The sequence below is a fragment of the Dermacentor silvarum genome, chromosome 6 (assembly GCF_013339745.2).
Source record: "Dermacentor silvarum isolate Dsil-2018 chromosome 6, BIME_Dsil_1.4, whole genome shotgun sequence".
In the NCBI taxonomy this organism is placed as follows: Eukaryota; Metazoa; Arthropoda; class Arachnida; order Ixodida; family Ixodidae; genus Dermacentor; species Dermacentor silvarum.
In genome coordinates, this window is record NC_051159.1 from 135,291,116 (window position 1) to 135,314,104 (window position 22,989).

Consider the following 22,989-nt stretch of genomic DNA (forward strand, 5'->3'; position numbering starts at 1 on the left):
TATTTATTTTCGTCCGGTCCAAGGGAACCATGTTCCACGAAGTCATGCCCCTGCCGCCAATATTAAAGGCGTAGCGGAAACAACGTCTCAAGCGTTTCGGAAGGCGAAGCCGCTGCTGGCGCGTCAAGTTCATCGATTTCTTCTTGACACCTTTCCCCCTCGCCATCGCTTGCCCTTCACACGGAGGCTTATCGCTGCGGCTTCGAGCGCAGTCTCCGCCCTGCTTGGCTTCGCTAATGGTTTGGTAATGAGCCCCAACGTCCGCCCTCGTTACAGGTGCATCACTGCAGCGCCTAGCTAAATCTCCCACTTGATGCTGCGCTTTGTTTTGCCCTGTATCAGAAGTTTCCAAGCGCGTCAGTTTAGAGTAAGGGTACACGTCCCGTCTCACTGGCCTCTCCGCTTAAAAAAAAAAGAAGAAGAAACGAAAGCGCCTTAATCTTGTCGGGGGTGGAGAGAGGCATATTACAGTACGTGCAGAATTTAATTTGCGCGACGGCCGTTGTAAAGGAATATTACGCGGCTTTTGAAATTTGCATGGCTTCTGTCTGACAAGGTTGGAAGTGGGAAAGAAGTAACTACCTGCATAATTAAGCCAAGAGGTACGGTATGTTCAGTGCTGACACTGCGGTGCCTATGCCTACTTTGGTATAGGATACGCTCGAAGGGGGAGCGATAAGGCACGGAGGCATGAAAAAAAAAAAGTCGTTATCTTTCAAGGCTTCCCAGAATCCTGCAGCAAATATATTACAAAAGAGTTAGAGCTTTCTGCGTTGGTGATTTGAGCATTTTTGAATTTGCACTGATAATTATTTGATTTGGTTTCATTCACTGCTTTGCATCACTAGGTTGAAAGCATAAACGATTCAGTGTAATGCCCCTGTGGACCTTTAGGGTATCTCAATAAGTTAAATAAATAAAATTGCGCATGTCCCGGAAAACTAAAAAGAAAGCGCGCGAATATCTGGTTTTGGATAAAAAGTACGCGAACGTGGAAGGAGTCCACTTGATACGGGTATTAAGGAGAGAATATCAACTGTTGCGTACCATAATAATAGTTCAGTTGGGTGCCAGTGATGACGCAATTTCTGCTGCAGCTTCTCACCGAAAGATGAAAGCAGCCCATAAACCTCTTACACAGTAAAAAAAAAAAGAAAAAAAAAGGGGAAGGCAATAGTGAATTCCGCGGACGAAGGTTGCAACCAATGTTTTAAAATGCCGTTGACTAGCTACATTCCGAAATGAACCGTTGAAACAACATGCTAAATAATTTGCTTGTTAAGCTTTTCAGGGGGAGTCCAATTACCTCATTATGCCTGCAGTGCTCCTACTACTGAGAAACGCGATGTCCTACTTTTTTTGTTGGTGTTTTTCTTTGCCACCGGCCATGGCTCCATGAGTAAGCGAGTTCTGACAAGATAACAGAAAGAAAAAGCGGGAAGAACTGGGCTGAGTCAGTTATTATAGGAGAAGGCGTTTTGACTACGCGTAGTGATGTGTGCTTCCTTTTAACCACGGAATAGTTCGGGAGTGTGCCTTTAACTACAGAGAGTCAGAGCATTCGCGGATGAGAGGATACTGCGGAACATTCCTGGCAATTTCTCCAGATTATGTACGTATGTTCCACTGTGATACAGGAGGTATAGAACCTCCTTTAGTGTAATTCGAATAGAACCCACAGTTGTCGTACTTCTCTGTGCCGTACACCTCTCATCACCATTCTTCCTGTGACAAGCAGCATATGTCACGTTAGTCCTCGCGACATCGCCGCGTGGACCTATCACACTGTGCGTCCTCCTGATTCAGTTTTTTTTAGTTTCGGCACAGCTTATGAATGGCGCACTGAGGATGTATTCTGCGACGTTCGCATCGGCGATGCTATCGCCTTCGCGTGACGTAATGCTCAACCAGCTAATCAGCTCACCTGAGTTTGCTCAATCAGCCAATCTGCGCGCGCCTGTCGCCGATACTGCCGCCGAAGCGATACAATCGCCGAATGTGATTGTCGCAGAATACGTTCCCCTTTATAAATATTGGATGACCTTAGTGATGTGTTCCTCGGCGGCACAACCCTATAGCATTCCTTCGCCGAAGTACAACAACAAGTAGAACCAGTACGTACAACAGAACAGTCACTGTGCCATCACCATCACACTATCCTCGGCACCGTCGTCATCGAAATCGTTGTCCCACTCGCTCTCGCATCCCACGCAGTCTCTCGCATTGCACGAAAACGTTCATTCGACGCTTTGTCGAACCTGGAGCGATAGTCGATGGGCTGGAAAAAGGCCTGGCATAACATCAATTTCTACAGTGAATAAGATCTATATGTATTAATCGAACCTTTTTTAAATTGAACCTAGCCCATCACGGTTTCGATGCCGCCTGTCCGTATCGCGCACGATATGTTTTTAGACCGATATATTGGCGCCACTCTTTGTGGCCACTGCATGTTGACTGACAAAGTAGTGCAGGTCAGAACATCTTTGTTCCGCATAATCAAACAATATATCACCCCATGAAACCTCACGTATAATGTAGTTTCATAAGTATATTTAAAGCACACAAACATCTTAATGGCATAGCGCATTATACTGAATGGCTGAACACATTTTTTTTCTTTTTTAATTTGCACTCTCCATAGCCTAAAGACTGGGTGTGTCCCATGGGATGCTCCATGCTTATATTGCATGAATTTCGATCAGCAATGTAGTGCTGGTGAGTGCGCCAATGTTCTGCATTTTCAAATAATAAATTACTGCATAAAACCTGTAACCATAATGTAGGCACATATCTATACAATGCATATACTTCTCTACAACGCAGAGACTTCCTAATGAAATAGCGCGTTATTTTCAACGGCTACCTAGATATTCGTATATTTCTTCTACTACACAGCCTCCTCCATTCTTGGCTCACCAAATATATGTCACTATGTCTTTGCCACTGTGACACAGGAGGATATGGAAGCTTTAAATTTGCTGATATGTTTTACACATCTGTCTGCGTATACGTCTATCCTCCACATTCTCCCCTCGAAAAACATCAAACATCGCCTACGCGCTCATGACAATTCCTGCATCGACGTCAATTCCTGCATAAACTGCTGTTCGTATTTAGACGTATAGGTTGTGAACGGTATAGTGCGTTAGCACAAACATTACATGGCAATAAAGCTAGCCCCAGAGCGGTGCATTGACATAAACATTGCGTGAAACTGCACGTTGCGTCGGATTGAAATAAAGGCGATTGTACACGTCGAATTGAGTTACATAGCATTTACTTACCCACTTCACGAACGTTTTGCTTCTCATAGATTCCTACAGGTGCGTTGGATCTGTTGCACGCATCATGCGCATCTTCGCATTAAATTCAATTAAAGATTTTTCAATAAACAGAGTGGGGATTTCAGCGAGTCGGAACAGTTTAGTCGTGATGGCTGAACTGTTTTCAAGAACGCTCCGGCCTGACGTCGATTCTAACACGCACGTGGCATGCGCCCGTGGTGGTGCACGGGGTATCGCGGTAATCTACAACCGTTCAGCGTTTTTTTTTTTTTTTTTGTTCTCCTTGCCACCTTCGCAGATCGCCCACAGTGTACCGTGGTGAAGGAGCACGACTCGTCAGGCAACGTGGTGCTTCGCTGCGAGGCCCAAGCCGTGCCACCCGTGGTCGCGTTCATCTGGCTGCGGAACAACCGCACCGTGCAGGAGGACCGCGGTCCACGCAGCACCTTCATCGTTCCCGACCGGACCTCGTTCGGCGCCTACTCCTGCGTGGCGAGCAACGCGGTCGGGAACTCCGAGCCCTGCCAGCTCAAGCTCACCAAGCTGCCCAGTGAGTGTGGCCGATACCTATACGCGTGTCCTCGGGGCCTTCAGCCGTTCGGAGACAGGCAACAAATAGAAGAAAAAAAACATGGTCTGAACGAGACAAACGCGCTCCTTTGTATCCTATATGAAAGGACCGGTTGTATGTGAAACGAAGGAGGAGAATCTCTTTGCTGCTCTTTCTTTAGTTTTCACTTTACCTCGAGCCTCGAATATGTTAGCTTTATGCAGTAATTTAGGCACAGTTAATCTCTACTATGCGTAGCGCATTAAGAAATGAAAACAAGTTGCCCATGTTGTTAGTTTGTTGTATGCTCTTACGTCACTTATGTGGTCGCAATGGCATCAATATGGCTAAATACGGTTATTGCACTGTAACATTTTGTAAGAAATATTGAGGAGTATTTACACTCGTGTGTTGCGATACAGTGTGATCCCTTACTTCCATGCAGTTGTTCTTTTTTAGTAAGGAATAGTTGCTCGCATGAAGCATCAAATTCCCCCTACAGTAATAGCCAAGTCAACTATTTTGATAGTGCGATATATGGCCCCACAGACCTGTCGGCTTGAAGTTTTGCAGGAAAATTCTTTCCGTACTGTACCAGTGACGCGCATGGGCATTGCACAAATAGCTTAGTTTTCGTAAAACCATGATTCTCACCTAAGGCATACAAACATTGAATGCAGGGGCTTCGAGCTGACTGCGTCTGGAGTTAGTAAACTGCATGCGAAGAGCCTGAACTAGTGACTAGCAGGACGACAACGTTCCGGCCTTGCTTTGGCAATTTATAAACTTTCAGCGTATCTTCACTTGTGACGCAACCAGCGGACTTTCCCTCCCCTTCTTTTCTGTCTTTTTGGCCCCACATCCGCTTCTCCCAGTGTAGGATAGCAAACCGGACGTGCGTGTAGTTAACATCCCCGCAGGTTCTCTCTTCTGTTTTACTCTTTATATTTCGATAACGGATAGAGTTTGGTCATCCGAAGTCATGGCTGATATATGACGGAAGTCAATGCCGAGGGTTCCTGCGAAATTTTGAGGCCCGCTGGGTCTTTTTCATGGGCTGAAGGGTGAGTGAAAAATATTATTGAGCCAGGTTCTAATAAGAGCTAGGGCAGAATTTTCCTAAGACAATGATTAAAAGAAGTATATATAACATCTTAGGAAAGAATAACACAAGCAATGCGTCTTGGAATGAGAACAAGTTACAGAAAAATCGATTAAAATGTAAGCATTCCATGAAAAAAAAATACTTTTAAGATTTTCGCGACTCTTTCAAAGCGACGGTCAAGGAATACTGTTAATATTAGCGTAACTAATTATGTTTAATTAGTCAAGCAATAACAATTTGGGGGATTTTTCCAAGTGTCTTTCGCGCATCTCTGGCATTTATTCTGTTTTCTCTACGAAATGAAAACAAATTCTGCACCTTCGGCAAGCATTATAATTATTGTTGGCGAAATGATTCCTTAAGTGTGAGTGCGGCCGACATGGCTTAGCTTATTCGCCGCGTTTCAGTAACATGTTTTTTCTTGATGTTGGCTTTGATATTCAAAAAAGAAAACACCGACAACGTTGCTCAACTTGCAAATGTAGTCATAGATAAACAAACTAAACTTACAAATTAGACATAAAGAAGCTACAGCAAACTTCTTTTTCAATATATCAGCTTATTTTTACAGTAAAGGGAATACAACACTTGATACCTTGCACGTGGAATAAACGCTATAATAGCGAAAATAAGCAACTGATGATAATATCCTCCAGCGTGACCTTTATACAAAATTGAGAGAGGATAAAAATAAAAGAACAGGAAGAAGCGTCCAACACTAGCGTTACACAAAGCGCCTGCTTCTAAGCCTCTTTATGAAAATGGAAGCAAAGGCCACGTACAATTAGAAGAGCTTTATTATAAAACCTAAAGGGCATAATAGAATAACTTATTAGTAGACTGGAAGGATATTGCGTAAGCAGTGCTGCAGTCTAAAGGTCACTTTGCTTGCCAAAAGAAAACGTGAAAGAAAAAAAAATTGCGTAACGCCATTGAAAGTGAGTCTTATGTTCAATACGCGAAGCACACACACACACACACACATGCAAGCACGCACGTGAACTCGCGTTTCCTCGCAAACCCGCGTGCCCTGCCAGAAGCTAGGCTTCTCCATCTTCATCAAGCAAGATGCACACTCGGGATTGACGGGTCACTATGCTAACGAGCGGCAGAAGAAAGCGGCTGAAGGCTGTAGCAGACACCGTCACAAAAATAAAAGACAGGAAGAATTGCCCTACGAAGACGGAGTCGTGATCTCAGTGTCCTTAGCTGCTCACATCCCGTACATGAACGGGCGTGGTAGGGAGCGGCAGCGCTAACGACCGCCCAAGTGCCATCGGGATAAGCTGTCCGGCGTCCTTAGTTTGCAGTTGCCTTAGCGCAAGTAAATGTAATCGCCAACAAGGAAGCCTAAGGCAATCGGGGTGGCCTCTTATCGACGACTCTGTATAATCCCTCCCTCTCCCACCACCTTGTCCGCGTGCCTCATTAGACGTCCCACGGCGAGATAAGGAATCCACTCTGTATGTCTTTCTTACGCGCTTTCTCCATTCCGCTAGCCGACGCTCAATCGCTCGCGCTGCCCGATAAGGAGTGCGAGGCGGCAGCTGCTTCGCTGCCAGCCTCGCTTCCTTGCGAAGGCAGGTTCGCACCGCTGAGCAACCATTCATCGACGTGTATGCGCGTAAAGAAGATCAGGGTTCATACGTAAACGACGACGCGTCCTTGGGGAGTTGGGAATCGCCGAAACTCGGCGGGGCGGGGGATGCCTAGATAAATTTGTCTGCAAATGACACCTCCTGCAGAACGCGCTGATTGCATATATAGGGAACGTAAGAAAGCAGCGAGAACTTCTTGGAACTTACTTTTTGGCCGTCGTAGCGATAACGTACGCGGAGGTGGCGCGAGATACCCAATCGCCGCCTTCCGCTCTGGTGCCACGTGCCGTTCTAGCGTTTCCAACTCGCTTTATTCAACCAACCTCGCCTGATAAGGTATGAGGACGGTGGCAGTCTTGCTGTTTGTGTAGAGTCTAGGAAGCTTTGAAGAGCAAGAAGGATTTTTTTTTCTAACAGAAAGCCGCTCATCAACAGTGGTTCTTGGTGCAAGATGGGTGTCTCAAGATGAAACGGTATCGCTTTCTTAAAGCATGCTTACTTGCTGCGCTGGATCGATGAGGTGGACGTATTTTATCCATAACACTGATTTGTGGAATACATCACTTCCTAAATATCCCGCATATCTATATTTACTTAGAAAGCGATGTTTGGTACTGCGTACAATGACTTTTCAGTTCTGCTTTGCTTTTCACATTAGGATAAATTTGTAGCCAGTGTATCCAATTTTGACAGTATTTATGAAGGTGTGAAAAACAGAGATTGATTGGTTGACTGCATTGACAGATTGAAATTATGGACGCGAAACGAGGTAGCCCTAATGCAAGACGTCATAGCGAGGAGGTTTGGTTTAATTTCTAAAGTCGCTGTCATTTAACATGAACCTCAACATCGGTACACAAGTTTCGTTTTACTACCGCCCCCTCCTTAATTGGGTCGTTAAACGAACCCGAGACATCGTGTCAAACAGCAGCCTGGCGTATAGTCGCAGAGCCACCACTGCCGGTGAAAAGCAGACATCAATGCAACCTACAGTTTCCAAAGGCAGCAGCAGTCATTTCTCGTCATTTTCGTTTAAATATTGCATGCTAGGCCTGCCGCAAGGCAAACCTCTCAAGGATTCATTACAAAGTTCCTGCCTCTCTTCCTTTCCAGCATAACAACATGGCTATAAAGCAAGGAAGCTGTCCACATTGAAAACAAAACTGATCGATTATTTCATTGGTTTATCGGTCCTATTCAGCATTTCCGCGTTCACAAAGACAGGCTTCTGCTTATTGCCAGATGACGGTGAACGTGAGAACTGTAAAGACAATTTATCTTTTTCTGAGAAAACAACTGTATTCTGTTATCTCGTATAGGTAACAGATAAGAGGAATAACTTCGAACTGCCATTCTCATTTAAATATTGAGGACTGGTGCACCTTGAAGATTATCGGGTGCATCATAAACGCAGCAACACAACATCCCAGGTGCGCACTTGAGTGCATTATTATGAATGGAAACAGCTTTTGCGAAGCGCCTCGCGAGTTATTTGCACTACGTGTGTTCGAGGAGAAATATCAGTCATGGGATCAGGGTACGAAATAAAGTGATTTGATTATAGGGTGCAATGGCCCCTTAAGGCCGACGTACAACCGCACTTCGACGCATATACACAAACGGAGTTTAATTTGACATAATAATTGTGCTTTATACGAATCACCGTTATTTCGTGGCTGAAAGTTGCATGAACCTCGTGCAAATTCTTTCTCTGTCTAAATTTAATATGCGTGCGATCGTGTATAATACTTATAGAATCCGTTCCTCGTTCAGTTTGAACTGCGTGTTACTGGGACCTTATGGCACAGTTGTTAGTGGTTGCTAATAATTTCAGTGGAGTGTCAGAGTTGAGTAAGTGTAGAACACCGGGTTTACGTATACTCAAGTTCAAGTGCGCAAAAGAAGCGAAAAAATACTACGTAAGCTACGTTATTCACTACGTACTTGCAAGAATTATTCAAGGTTTTATAGTGGGGACGATGAGATGTAAGGGTCGACGGAGAATGGCTCAGCGATCTGCGGGTTGCAAATGACGTTATCGCGTTCAGCAATGCTGCAGGTATCGCACATTAATTTATGGACGACTTCAACCGGCAATAGTTTAGCTACAGATTTCAAAAGCAATGTACAAAAGACTAAAGTAACATTCCGCAGCCTGGCAAGGCAAGCAGAGTTCTTGATTTGTTGTACGCCTGCTAAAGTGGTACAGGAGTACTGTTACTTGGGCTCAAGAAGTCCCGGTACACCCGGATTATGGGAACAAAATTTCCAGACGAACAAAAACGGGTTCGAGTGGATATGGCAGGCGCTCTCAAGTCACAAGCAGCCGCTTACTAATATCCTTGAAGAGATAAGTACACACAATGGGCGCATTCTACGTGCAATAACCTATAGAGCTAAAGCTTGGAAGATAACAAAGAAGCTTTAGGAGAAGGGGCGTGTGACGAGAAATTGAACGAAAAAATTATAGGTGTAACCTTAAAAACTAGGACGATGGCAGTGGAGATCAGAGAGCAAATAAGGGTAGTTGATATTCCATAGTGGGGATTAAGAGGGAAGAATGGAATTCGGGTAGGCCATGTAATATTGAAGGAAGGGTGCGCTTGCGTGCAACCCCTACCTTTGTCTTTTTCTGTGGAGCATTGCTCGTACACTTATTTTGTCGTTCACCAACACACTCGAATTACTCTCGTCAGTTCCTTCTTTACACCGATTCTGATGACTTGGCCAAGCGGTTCGAGTATAGTGAGAGCACCCGGTATCGCTGTCAAGACGCGGCTTCACGCAGAGCTGTGCATGTCGTCATATTTATATGTGTGTTCTCCGAAACGATGAAACTTGACGCCGCGGCTGTGATGCTCCGCCGTCATAAAACCGTGCCTTGTGCGCAGGTCCCGCCGGCTGGGCGCAGCTTCTGCTGAAAGAAGAGAACCTCATCATCATGGCGGGCATTGCCGGAGGCGTCGTCATCATCATCGTTCTACTCATCGTTATTATTAGCATCGTTGTTATCCGAAAGCGCATTCAGTGTGAGTGGTCTCTTCTACGTAATAGTGTGCCTGCTCTAACCGCCCCTTCGTCATTCAGGCTTCCATCTTTCGCTCCTTTTATGCCATTTGCCTTCACGAAATGATCCCCCGCTTCTCCATGTGATGCCCGTGTCGCAGTAATTTTCCTGATGCGCTCAGTTTTTGAGAGCGGGAACCGCCGTTTTAATGACTCTTGCATTGAATATTTTAACGCGGTACACAACGCGATGTTCCGCGTTTTTGAAATCGGGGCCACTTTAGGCGCGGCCTATTAGCGACGAAAAAAAATATAAAACGTTTAAATGACCTTTCATTCTGTAGAGAGTTCTCTAAAATACGATTTTCCCTGGTTTTAATGCTTGCGCTAGGGATTGTAAGTGAATGAACGACTGCCCTCCTTGAAACAAAATAAAGCGTAGGGTTGGCCTAAATTATGGCACTCGTTCGATGGAAGTTGCTATGATCATCGTATATAGCGCTATATAATTCCTGACTCCTTAAATTGCATAAAGATGGCGCACGAGAGCTATCAAACAAGCTTCTAAACTTGAAGACTGAAATTTGTTCGCTGTGTTGGATGAACTGACCAGACGACTGAAAGAAGCAGCCCTATGATTATTGCTTCTTGGTCATAAACACCATCTAGAGGTACGAGTGTGCATGAGGCAAGTTCTCGAGCAGCATGCTGCTTTTCTTTTTCAATCTTGACGCGCCCTAATAGGGCTTTCATCTTCTACGTAAATGCATTCGACTCAATTGAGGCAGCAGTCGTCGTGGAGGCGTAGCGCAATCGAGGGGCCTACATTAGAGCACTGCACGGGCCGATTTTTGCGGCCCGGGCCCGGCCCGGGCCCGTTTTTACATTGGGCGTCCCGCCCGAGCCCGATCAAAACGTTTATGGCGAGACCCGGGCCCGGCCCGGGCCCGGAAGTAATCTACGTTACCCACCCGGCCCGGCCCGCCACCCCTTTACCTTAAGCCTGAGCCCGGCCCGAGCCCGACTCGAAACCGGCCCGAACCCGGCCCGAGACCGAAAAATACATGTTTTTCAGAGTTGAGAAGCCCGAGAATAACTCGCAGAAAGCCCGAGCCCGGCCCGGGCCCGCGTCAAAAAACCCGAGCCTGGCCCGGGCCCGGGTCAAAAAGCACACGTCATGCCCGAGCCCGGCCCAGCCCGTGAAAAAACTCCTCTACCCGGCCCGGCCCGGCCCACGGGCCGGGCCGGGCCCGGGCTTTCGGGTAAGCCCGAGCCTGTGCAGTGCTCTAGCCTACATACGTGAATAGTTTAGGAAATATATACAAATATTTTGCAACTGCACAATTCCTTAAAAAATCGCTGAAAGATGACGGTTAAAGAGACTATCAGGCAAGCAGACACACTGGCTCCAAATGTTACTACCTATACGCTTGCAAGAAATATTCCAGTTGCAAGATTTGAAATGTTGACTTCTCAGGATCAACGGGGGTCCATCTCAGAAACCTGAGGTTTGCAGGTAACATTGTGAGCGTACATCTGCTAGTATTAACCTAAGGGGACGAAACTTTAGGGATAACAAAGAAGCTTGAAAAGAAGGTAAGGACCATGAAACGAGCGGTGGAACGGAAAGTGGTGCGCGAAATTACATTGAGAGATAGGAATACGGTAGTATGGACTAGACAGAAAAACGGCTGCAGCTCATATTCCTTGTGAGAGTAGAAGGAAAAAGGAGTTGGAAAGGTCGTGTAAAGCGTGTAAAACAGATAGCCGTTGCTCTATTAGAGTAACTGAAATGGACGGAAGCGGAAGAAACGCGGCGTACCAGACGGTAACACATTAGATGGTAAGGTGCTACATCACCCTGAGATGTCTTCGCGTTGTAGTGGCTTCAAACTAGGCTAATAATGATGGTTACTGCTGCGAAGTATAGTGTCCAGTAAGTTACACAGAAAAGGTTCTACAGACACAACTCCATGCTTAAATATCTGCAGCGCATGCGCGCGTGTGTGCGATTGTCTGTAGACAGCTAAGCTTTTCGGGAACATTTGAGCTAAATGAGCTAACAATTCTTTCTTTTTCATTCCTTTCAGCAAACACAAAACCACGACTTGAAGAACGCGAAAAGTGAGTAAAGTATTCCTGCGGAGAAACCCAGTCTTTGCACCTACTTTTACTTCGTAACTGTGGCATCCGTGCGCCGTCTAAGAGTGTGGTGCGAAAATGTGTTATGACGCTCTCAAATAGTGCAGTGTTTCATCTCGGCTTCGTTCAACTAATGCTAGTTAGTTCTTTGTCGATGAAAATTTTGCAGGCTGGAAATTTATTGCACTGGTATAGCCAGCAAGCATACTGCTTTTGAACAAACTTGTATTCGCCGCTTAACGACAATTGGCCACACGATAGGCCATAATCGATAGGCCATAATAATTTCATGTCACAACAATTTGAGCTTTTCCTGACAGTACCTGATGCTGATAAGTTCAGAAGTCAATTAAGGTGTCATTATCATGTGCTGTCGTTATCAATTGTGATAAATATTGGGAATAAAAAGCAGTACACTCGGAACAGAAACGCAGCTCGTATTATATGTTATAGTGTGCCGCTTCTACCTGTGAAGAAGAGTGCATAGATGCGAGAAATATGGACTTAGAAACGCTCGTGACTCCAAATGATCTATCCGTTAACCAAACCCTACGTATAGCCATAAAGAGGTCTTATACATACTGCCCAGCGTGGCCGAGTAGCCGCGACGCTAGCGCATGTATTCGTTTCCGAATGTCTCGTCTAAGCAATAGTCATCGGGTGCAACAATGATGTAGCGAGTCCAAGGAAAAACTTGCAAGCTGGTACGGGTTGTAGAAAAGAGAACACATCATTCACTGCAGTACTTGGGCCTAACCTCTCATCAAATTTCTTTATGATTCAATATACTTATAAGGGGTCTATGCTCATTGTGAGTCGTTGCGTTGTAGTAAGTAACAATCTACTGTTTCCTCAGACTTTGCTTGCTTGCTCTTAAACTTTGGGCCATATTAGAATTAAATACCTGCTAACCGCGGCATAAATGAAACAAACAAGCCGGGATGTTCTATACCAATAACGCGAGAAGCAAGCGCAAAAACAAGAAAAATGGCTGGTGGCGCTCTCTCGTGTTTTCCAGTGCTATCGTGGAGATTGGCCACGGCAGCCCCCACGGAAAGCTCTCGTTGTTGGCTGACATGAAACGTGACGGTAGCCCACTTTTCGAAGAAGGTACATCTCCTTCATAGAATTTTCAGCGGCTTAAATTCAGCGTACGTTTTCGTGAACTGCGGTTATCTGTTTGTAGCGCACATCTTGTATACTGACAACACCAACTGCGACCATACGAATGGGGTAGTGACGCCGTGTTATTGATGACAAGTCGTCTGTTTAAAGATTTATTGAAAAAAAAATTCTGCTCGCCTGTCTAGCAAACTTGGTGTACAGAGATGGTTAAAATTATGGGGTTTTACGTGCCAAAACCAATTCTGATTATGAGGCACGCCGTAGTGGGGGACTCCGGAAATTTGGACCACCTGGGGTTCTTTAACGTGCACCTAAATCTAAGTACACGGGTGTTTTCGCATTTCGCCCCCATCGAAATGCGGCCGCCGTGGCCGGGATTCGATTCCGTGACCTCGTGCTCAGCAGCCCAACACCATACCACTGAGCAACCACGGCGGGTGTGTACAGAGATGATGTAAGTGCTGGAGGTATAATACACACCTAATTCAATTGGGACGGAATAGAACAAAATAATTTCTTCAATTTGGCATGAGCTGGCTTCACAGCTATTTTTATACCCATACCCGCCTGAAACTCATGCAGAATATCCGGAATATTTTCGCTGTTCATGTAGTGGTCGCTTCAAGTTTGCAATCTGTTATAGAGACGCCGCCGTTATCGCCAAACTTAAGCAAGGCAACAACCTTAAAAAGCAAGCCAATATTTGAAACGAAGCCTCTGAAAATGAAAGCAAAAAGCAACCGTGCTTACCTCAACTGCATCTATTTCTCTAGACGTCTTTCAGACAATTCCTGAGCATCTTTACGTAGGCTTGTGCATCAGGCCTTGCTGCAAACCCTTTCCGAATGTGCTGTGTATAAATCAGATATAGTCACTGTCACGGTTTGGTGCAGTGCGTGCTGAACTGTTTTTTAGGATTTTGTAAGTAGCTTCTCTCCGCAAGGTTTTCTTTTTTTTGTGAGGCATTGTACCGGCATTGATCGTTACAATGTGCCGCAAATTACATAGTCATTGCCTAATTGGCCGTATAACGACATACAACATGTTGCTTTGTTCATCTCGGACCGTAGTAATTTCTGGCTCGTCCTTGTGTGTTCCGCATTACGTATCACAATACATTTGTGTCACCGCTTCTCCTTGTCGTGGTCTTATTTGCGCAGACTACGACAGCGAAGATGGGCACCGGTCAGCGACGCGGCTTGTCCGGCGTGGAACGCTGGAGCTCGGATGAAGCCCGCGCACCACCAGGAGATACACGCGCAGACCATCCATCACACGACGATAAAGTGAGCGGCACGCCACGTGGCGAATACGAATCGAAGCGGCTCGTCCCCACGAAGGCGCGGCGCAGCGCGCGACACATGCACGCTGCTTCCGGCCCGCCTTTCCCCGCGACCCAAATTAGAGGTCCCCGCTGGTTTGGAATATTAAAGAACCGAAGCTGCGGGCACATAAATGCTAGCAGTGTAGGTAACCAGGCGTGGTCCTGTATCGGTTGCCGGAAACTCTGGGCCCGAGGTCGTATCGAGAAGGGTTGACCACTTTTCCTTGTTTCGGCGAATTCGCAGGCGCTGGGCATTTGAATAAACGATAGTAGTGTAAACTTTTGGCATTGTTTACGGACTGCAATGAAGCCACAGAGACTCTATGGCCACAACCGCAGGTTGCAGGTCCGAGCTTCAACCCACTTGAACTCGACCTCTCACAGTTCCGTCCTACACATGACACTCTCTCGCGCTTTTATTTAGGAGCCGTGTTTGTTAGGAACTTAAGCAGCGGTTTTTGCAGCGACACCACTATGGAGCCCGACTAACCTTTGCCGTTATGGCACGTAAGCCCAGAAAAGCCGTGCTTGAACGCTCGAACACGTGCACCATGTTAAAAGTTATAAGGCAGGCATTACGAGCCAGGACGCTTGACGGTGACTTGATCAAAACATTGTGGTCTCCTGAAAGTCGCGAGAAATAATGGAGAGTGCGACACAATTGAGTTGGTAATGCTTCCTATCGCGTATGAGACAGCACCCATAAAAAAGCCGGACGGGCACGCTGTGATTTATATGGCCTAATAATAAAATAACAGTAATAATATTAGGAATAAATTAGCGCACATATTGTCGATGCATTACAGCTTGTCAGAAGCATACTTTGACCCCTACAACCATGATAATCTTTCACAACGTCATAAGGGTATTGTCATTGTGAGCATAATATCTCGTAATCGCTCTGTGCGCATGTATGTGTTCATTACGAGCTTCTGATCTGGTTTGATGTAGCGTGCTTTAGGTTCGGCAGCAATCCATGCAATGATTGACAATTATTTCCCACTATAAGGAAAAGTGGAAAATAAAAAAAAATCTAAGAAATTTCAGAAAGCTGAATTCTCACTTTGCGGCACATTTCACTTCTTGGTACTGCATGAGATACAGCGAGTACTACTGTGCGCAGTACTGCGACAGCTGTGACTTCCGCATTGCGATTTGATCGAAACTGATCATTTTTGTGTATAGACTATGTGCGCGGCCGTTCAAGTTTTACATTTGACAACCAGGTTGAAAAGCTGCCAGCTAACGTATTGAAGTTAGCTGGTATTTGTTCTGGCTTGAGCTTTCGTTTCTAAACATTAGTGATTGTGATATTTTGCTACAAAAGCAACAAGCTGTAAAAGCTAGCCCCGTATCGCAATCGCAAAAAATACAGAGAATTAGGTCAACGCAAGAACGTGTAGCATTCTTAGATACATGTATAGGCAGACTTCAGCACGTAGAATGTTATATCGAAAGCGACAGCTGTCTCACTCAAGAAAGACAACCGGCGAATTCAGAGCATGCTCATAACATGTTTCTCTATAGAGCAAAATCATAGAATGTCGCTCGAAGTCACTCGTGTCTCATGTTTTCTGGCTGTTTTGTCGCATGTGCCAAATATTTCTTCCAGACAAAGGAAATCTAAAAAAAAAGAAGAGACATAGCTCTGAGTCTTGTTTCAGTATCAAAGACTGCATAAAAAACTGAAAGTGTCGTTGGGAGGCTCTTTAATACGGTATCCTGCTTTTAAAAGAGAGAGAGAAGCGTCGCCTATATAGCTCAGAATGAAACACGGGAGGCAGCTAATGTTGCTCAAGTCGCGCAGCTGTCAGAAACACTCAACGCAAGGCGTCAGAAAGTTGTTGGGAACTCCGCTGTAACACGTCGTTCCTCGGTATTGCGCACGAGCGCCCATAAAAAAGTATGATGTTCGAGACTTTCAAACAGAATCTGGTTTCTTTTTCCAGTGATACCTTGCGAGACAGGAAGTTTGGAAATTCAAATCTTTCTGAATAACTGAATACTTCTGAAAAGGATTCAACTGGCGCTAACTCAGTTATGCTGTTGGCGAGCTTCATCACACAGGAGTAACTCTATTAGAACTAGTGCTGCTACGCTCCTCGAATAAGAGCTGTTCGGCTAAAACGGTATTAAAATTGGCATTCAAAACTCGTAGAACCCTTTCGGCACACCTTACATCAACCGTTCTCGGGGGCATTGGTGTGCGATGCGTCAGGTATTTTTATCGCCAGGTATCGGTTATGCAGCTTTTCCACACTATAAGCTTGAGTGAGACGTTGAATGCGCCGCTATGGACGACAGCCCGTGATGTCGGCAAGGCGGCTTTCTTTAAGCGCGTCGCTCGTCTCCAGGGTAGAGCCGTCAAAAGCGTGACGCTTGGGGCAACTGTCTTTCGGCTCCAAGGTCCAGGAACGGAAACGCGTAGCGGGTTGGTGCCTTTATAGTAGCCCCCTTCAACACCCCATCCTAGCCATTCTACGTTGCAGAAAGCCGTGCTCGGCCCAAATTTCTGGCAAGTGAGGGCCGGAAATACCTGCGGGGTATGCTTCGGTGATATTACATCTGCATTGCAAATTGCTTCATATCGAAGTTAGGCGTGCTTCTCGGAAGGGAAAGCCGAGATGACTGCAAAAGGAAGGAGGTTTGGCAGTCAAGTTGGGGATTGCAATGGAAGGTGGGCTTCTGTCTTGCATTGCGGTGTAGAGGGGTGGAGGCGAGGAGGTGGCGTATACTTTAAGACGAGGGGGGCCAAGCGACAGGAGAAAGGTACGGCATGACGTCTCCGTGTCGTTGCACCCCCCTTCAGGGCAAGGAATTCTTCAACCTCATATTTCTAATTAGTCGTCTCGTCGTCCCTCGCGAAGTCGCGTTAGCCTAACGCGATTTGCCCAGTGCCCGACCGCGCTCTCGTCTTTCGTTGCGCGGCTCCTTTGCGACGTCTCGGCGCTCGCGGTTCGGTTCGCATTCTTGCGGAGACATGCCCTCGGGAGAAAGTTGGTCCTTAGATTATAAGGGAGCACCGAGAGAAGCGTACTCAAGAGTAATCGGCGCAGTTCGCTGCCTTTTGTTGCTTTTCGCTACCGAGTACACGGCAGCCTTTTCTTCCTAATTGCATAAGAGCCGTGTCTGTTGTGATCAATTTCTCAAGAGTTTACCTTCTGGCTCGTCAGACCTTGAAGGAACGAATAGAGAGCCGCTCGCTGTGCTCATGCTAGCGATGTGGTGCTATAGACACGTGGAGCTATCTTTGTTTAAACGCCCGAAGGATCAGTATTCGTAGGACTTCGCCGTTTATTGAGCAGTCTTGGTCAACAAAAGAATTTCTTCTAGCAACACTAACGTGTACACGTGCAATTATCGCGTTATGAGAAATTGGAGTGTTTTCGCGTGCAATGAAGTTTTCATAATGAACTGCAATGAGCGAAAGTAACGGACCCTTGCGAGCGCTTGGCCAGGCTATGCCGAGCTGCATCACCACGCCACGTATTGCCTTGTGGCTCGAGCTCGTGTGATGTGAAGTCCCGCGTAGTGCGCATGTGCGTACTATATCACTCGTGGTCATGACTGTTCCCTTAGCCCGATGAGTTCTGCGTGAGCCAGTGCTGCCTGACCCCGTACGGCTTGGCGGGATCGCGTAGTAGCGGCGCCTTACGCCACAAGTGGCGCGCAGATATTCCTTTAGTGCAGTATAAGAGCGTTAGGACGACCGAGGGGTGGCGGCCTCTCAAACAAAACCGAGAAAGGGATTATTTTTTAAAACTTAGTTTCCCCTGCAGCTTTATCTTTTAATGTATGCGTGCGCCAGCAGTCAGAACTTAGGTTAGTACATGGGCATGGTATATTAATGATTGATTGATTATTATATTTTAATCATGCAAAGACATACAAAAAAGAAAGAAGAGAAAGAAAAGCGGGCTAGCAATTGTCTCCCAAAAGTGATAAGGCGATGCATAAGATGAAGCCAATGATCATACCGACGAGCAATATGGACACGCGCACTTCGCGGCTCTCGACACGCAGGAGCCCAAGCAGCAAGACACTATATGTGGCACGGTGTTGCGGTTCGGCACGGTCCGATGAAACGGTCGCAGGGATTCCTTACTTTTGCTCGCAGCAGTCAACCGTTTTTTTTTTTAATTCATTAAAATCTATTGGCTTCGTGCACTTTTGTCGAACACTTTCGTCAGCTGCTGATTTTGTTTTCTTTTTTTGTTTTCTTTTTTTTTACAGTGGACTTTAGCACAGTTGTGACTTGAGTCTGCTGCCCATGACCGGAGTACATCAAGGGGCACGCTCTTCCGAAACGGCTTTCAGATTCTGCTGTCGTAGACGTTAAGGGCGTCGCTGGAGACAAGCGAGTGCTGCAGAAAGTGCTAGATGAACTGCTTCTGCAAAAATAACTTCGCATAGAACCTTCACACGGGGAAACATGAACAACTCACTGCTCATAAGTCGGGACTGCTCGATGCTTTCCATCGCGTGGCTCTCGCGGGCAACGAGAACTGGCGTAGCGAGGAGGCTGTGAGAGCTTGATTTGCTATAAAACAAAGGGTAAAGTTACTTTAGTGAGTTTCGGAAGCGAAGGTTGAGTTGGCACCTTCTGACGGCGGACATCTCTTGACAAACCCAGTGTGAAGGCCCCAAGTGAAACACAGCGAAGAGTGCGAAGACCGCTAACCATTGTGACTGGAACCGTCCCAAAGTGATTATCTTATACTGAAGCAACAATGCCGCAGCGGTCTAGAATGTGCCAGCGTGTTGGAGACCCCAGCATAAAGATACGACAAAACAAAGCAAAAAAAAAAGCAAAGAAACAAGACAGCAGTGCAAGCGTCGTTGGTGTTTCTGCGCCTTTGTTAGTGTTTTCTTCTCTTTAGGTTGCAAGCGTATGTGTGTGCCTGTGTATACTGTTGTAAATGCCAGAAACTTTACCCAGGTGTATTGTGGCGGTGATTTCGTACTAGAAACGAGTGCGCCATTTGCGTTTTTACTCATTGCTTAGGCATTTGTGTACATTTTGCCGATGGCACGGCCCGGTGGTGTCAAGACTGTTTTTCAGAGACTCCCCCCCTCCCTTCTGCTCCCCCGAAGAGCGGGGCCTTTCACGTGCTCCGGCTCTGATGAGCATGCCGGAAACTTGAAGGAAAATGATGGGTACCGAAACATGAGTCGAGTGTGTTCGCCAGACGTTTGGTATGAAAACATTCGCTTATACGTACAACGGCGTCTCTAAAGCTCCCGTTCACCGAAATTGCGGAGTTGAGCTAGGCGTCTTAATGCGGCGCACTTGGCAATGAATGACGAAGACAATGGAACCTTGACCTTATAAGTTATTGCTGTTTAACGTACAAGTCGCTGGTCGTAGAAACGCAGTTACGCGCTAAGTCTGCTGCACGTGATGCCTAGGGGATTACACAGACGCGAATGCCATTTTGTGCGTGCATTTAGCCTGGTGGCCCCGGCTCAGTTTGAGAGATCATGTTCTTCGTCGGTTCGTGCAACGAATAAAGTCGCGAGTGGATTACGTTCGAAGATGAGAGTTTTGTTTTTATAACAAACATATATGCATCTAGCATTCCAGAGTAGGTTGTCAAAAAAGTAGGTCAAGTGTATACGTCCTCGTCTTCTTTTACCCACAACTTCGCAATTTCCATGGACGCTGAGCTCAATGTAAATATTGCAATTTTCGCTTTCAAACCGAAATACGTCAAAAAGGTGCTGGAATAGAGCACTTCCTCGTTGATGTTATTGTACAGATGCGTTTAGCAAACAGAAGTGAACTCGTCCACAAGTCGCTTTTTTATTTTCGGTGTTTGCATATTTAAATTGTGGGAGTGTTTGTAACGTTGATTAATCTGATGTTCTCGGTATGCGGTGAACAAGCAAATGGTTAGGTTTATTTGGTGTGAGAATCGAGCGAGAATGAGTTTTGAAGGTCAGTCCAAGGATGGCTAAATTAACCGATCCTTAGTTTCGAAGGAAATGGAGAAAAGGTGCGACGACAATAAGACGTAATAAATATAACTTTTGTTGTATGATTCGTTTTTACTTAGAATAAAAACATTTGCAATAAAATACTTGACTCAAGAGTGTTATTGGAACATGTGGATGCATCCTTGTTCTCTTGAACGTTGAATTTCTTCCTGCATTTGCAGTGTCTCTTTGTTCACTCGAAGTTTTGCGAAACCAATGTGGCATAGCAACACTTCAGAGCAGGCGCATAAGCACTGTATTATGTCGACGCTGTTTAAGCAGCGTCGACTTCATGCATACAAAGTTCAGGTTTGAAGCGTTCATTAAAAACTTAATTCTTAGGTTTAGGGCGACACATACAGTATGTGTCGGTAAAGGTAATTTAGGAAAATTAATGTGGAAGGCGAAAGATTAATATATATCTTACTTTTTTTAACTTCAAGACAAATTAAACCTACATTTTCAGCACCACCGCATTGTGTATGTGTTGAAGGCGAGAAATGAGAAATCGAATACTCGTAACAGTAAAAGCAAAAATAAACAATAAATTGACTAAATCAGGAACTCTGACGTAAAATTAAAATGTGCTCTAAATGGTATGCGCATTTTGTTTTTCAAGTCTAATTCCAAGGCACAGAGTTTGATCATTTTTCAATGAAAGCATGACGTTATACATTTACTAGGTAAACTTCCCTCATTAAATAAATATTATTCGACCTGAGGCGATATGTGAGGATGATCTGAAATCAATAGGACTTTCTCGGATGCTTCAATGCATGGAAAGTTTATCAGCTTCGTCTCTTTTTCAATTTAGACTACCGCATTTTCAGCTATGTACTGCTTGGGAAAGATGCTTGCTGTTTATGTTATCTTTGTTGTTCCTCCACTCTCAGTGCAGGGTAGCAAATCAGACATACCTTCCTGCTTTCTTTTTTTTTGTTCTTCTCTCTAGATAACTCAGACGTATTTCATTTGTAATGCTGCAGCAGAATTCAAGCAGGATCCGAGCTAAGTTGTTTCAAACTGAAAACTTAAAACCAGAATGCCCTCTGGTCCGTCCCAAATGCTTTCTTCGATTTGAATATTTCCTTTTAGGGGTGAAAAAGCTAAGGAAATTTCGCAATGCTGGTAAAGGTAGGCAGACAGAAACCGTTACGCACAGCTTTCCGCTCTTCTTGGCACTTTTAGAAACGCCAAGGGAAAAAGAGAACAAAAGTGCTTTATGTTGCGAGAATAAGGGAAATGAAAGTTCTCTCTCAGCCCTAAGCGCTGACTGAAGCACTAGTGCTCTATATTCTTGTTCATTCACTATGTGTTAACAAGGATTAGTAGAGAGAGCCATACTGCTCTGATTCAATCTTGCTTGCCCTAAAAGCACGTGAGTGCGCCTAATTTTTTTAACGAATCACCGAACCATGAATCAAACTCGGTTTTCAGTTCGTCTGTCTTCACGGGTGCCAGATACCCGCCAGCACGCTCTGAAAGTGACATACGAGTCTCTTGGCGTTCCTTGAGCTGTTAGTGACACGCGGGAATAAATATATGACGCACGCACAAAGCTGGTCCGCATTCTTGTTCTACGTCCCCGATATTGTCTCGGCGCGCTCATCATTCCCCCTCGGCGAAAGAGGAACGTTGCGACACGACAGCGGGTAAGGAGATGCCAGTCGATGGGCCAACACTCCCCAGGCCTTGCGGGGAGGCTTGTTCCGAGGGTATAACCTAAATCAATTCCGGCTCGCCAGCGCCGACCACAGAGACGGCTTTGGCGGCATGAACCAACGCCGGGTTGTCAGCCGAAAGCCGCTTCGCCCCTACTGCTGCCCTCTCCATCCTCTATGTGGGGAAGAGAGGCTCAAGAGGGATGGAGACAAGCGTCGACAACGTTCGTCAAGTCATATTACGCTCGTTGCCCGGCAAAAGGATTACAGGGGGACGCAAGCTGCTCGTGGAATTCTTTTTTGTATGCTCGAGACTGCCGCTTACTCACACTGCTTTATGAAAGTGTGGTTGCAGATCGAAGGTCAGGGCCCTCACCCGGGTAAAACGAACAAAAATCGCATGCCAGGGTGCCTGAATTCGCATTTCTTTTTTCTGTTGCCTATTTAAATACACGCAAGAACCCATTCTACCATACTAGTTCTGTCTATTCTCGATAGGTGCTACACTGATCATGATGATAAATATGAAAACGGGAGCCCGAACCTATAAACGACAGTGTTCTAATAGCTGTTTGATTTCAACAGAGAACTTTATATATTGCTGTAGAGAGGAGTATTGAAATAACGCGGGGTCGAATCCCGGCCGCGGCGGCCGCAATTCGATGGAGGCGAAATGCAAAAATGCCCGTGTGTTTGCGTTGTAGTGCACGTTAAAGAACACCAGGTCGTCAAAATTAATCTGAAGCCCTCCACTACGGCGTGCCTTTTAATCAGAGCTGGATATGGCACGTAAAACGCCAGGTAGAAGAAATAACGAATGTTGCCTTATATTTGGTACCTTTTCCCACGACATATGGGCTGTTGCCTCACGTAGTGTAGGCCGTCTTAAGCTCAAAGCGAACTCCCCTTAAAAGTGTACCGAATTCTTTGCATTAGTGCAACCTGTATTTACTCTTTCTGTGAACATTGAGCAACGCTGTTTCCACTAGAGTCGGAGATTGCGATAGATCGGTGGGTTTGAATGCTGTTTCGCTCGGAAAACCAGCGAAAGAGTTCTCTTAAAATCTATAGCGTATTCAAGCTGCAGGGTCAAGTAAGTATACTTTACGCAAAGTGTTTTGATAGGGACACGGGCTGCACCTTTTACCTATGTTCCACTTTTAAAAGTAGACATTTTGGGCAGAGTATAGTCGTAATTAATCTTACGGTCAATCC

At 45.7% G+C, this 22,989-nt stretch overlaps 1 protein-coding gene across 2 annotated transcripts in view; it reads left to right on the forward strand.

Moving 5' to 3' along the window:
* LOC119456071 (hemicentin-2-like) overlaps nt 1-20,219 on the forward strand; it is a 208,937-nt gene extending 188,718 nt beyond the window's left edge. The window contains exons 10-15 of one of the 2 annotated variants that reach the window (XM_037717669.2): nt 3,586-3,837; nt 9,432-9,569; nt 11,637-11,670; nt 12,707-12,798; nt 13,974-14,099; nt 18,371-20,219. In XM_037717669.2, the coding sequence (XP_037573597.1) occupies nt 3,586-3,837; nt 9,432-9,569; nt 11,637-11,670; nt 12,707-12,798; nt 13,974-14,044 (587 nt within the window). In that variant the 3' untranslated portion in view covers nt 14,045-14,099; nt 18,371-20,219. The remainder of the gene's footprint in view (nt 1-3,585; nt 3,838-9,431; nt 9,570-11,636; nt 11,671-12,706; nt 12,799-13,973; nt 14,100-18,370) is intronic. The other variant, XM_037717670.2, reaches the window with a different exon arrangement.
* Nucleotides 20,220-22,989: the final 2,770 nt, after the last annotated feature.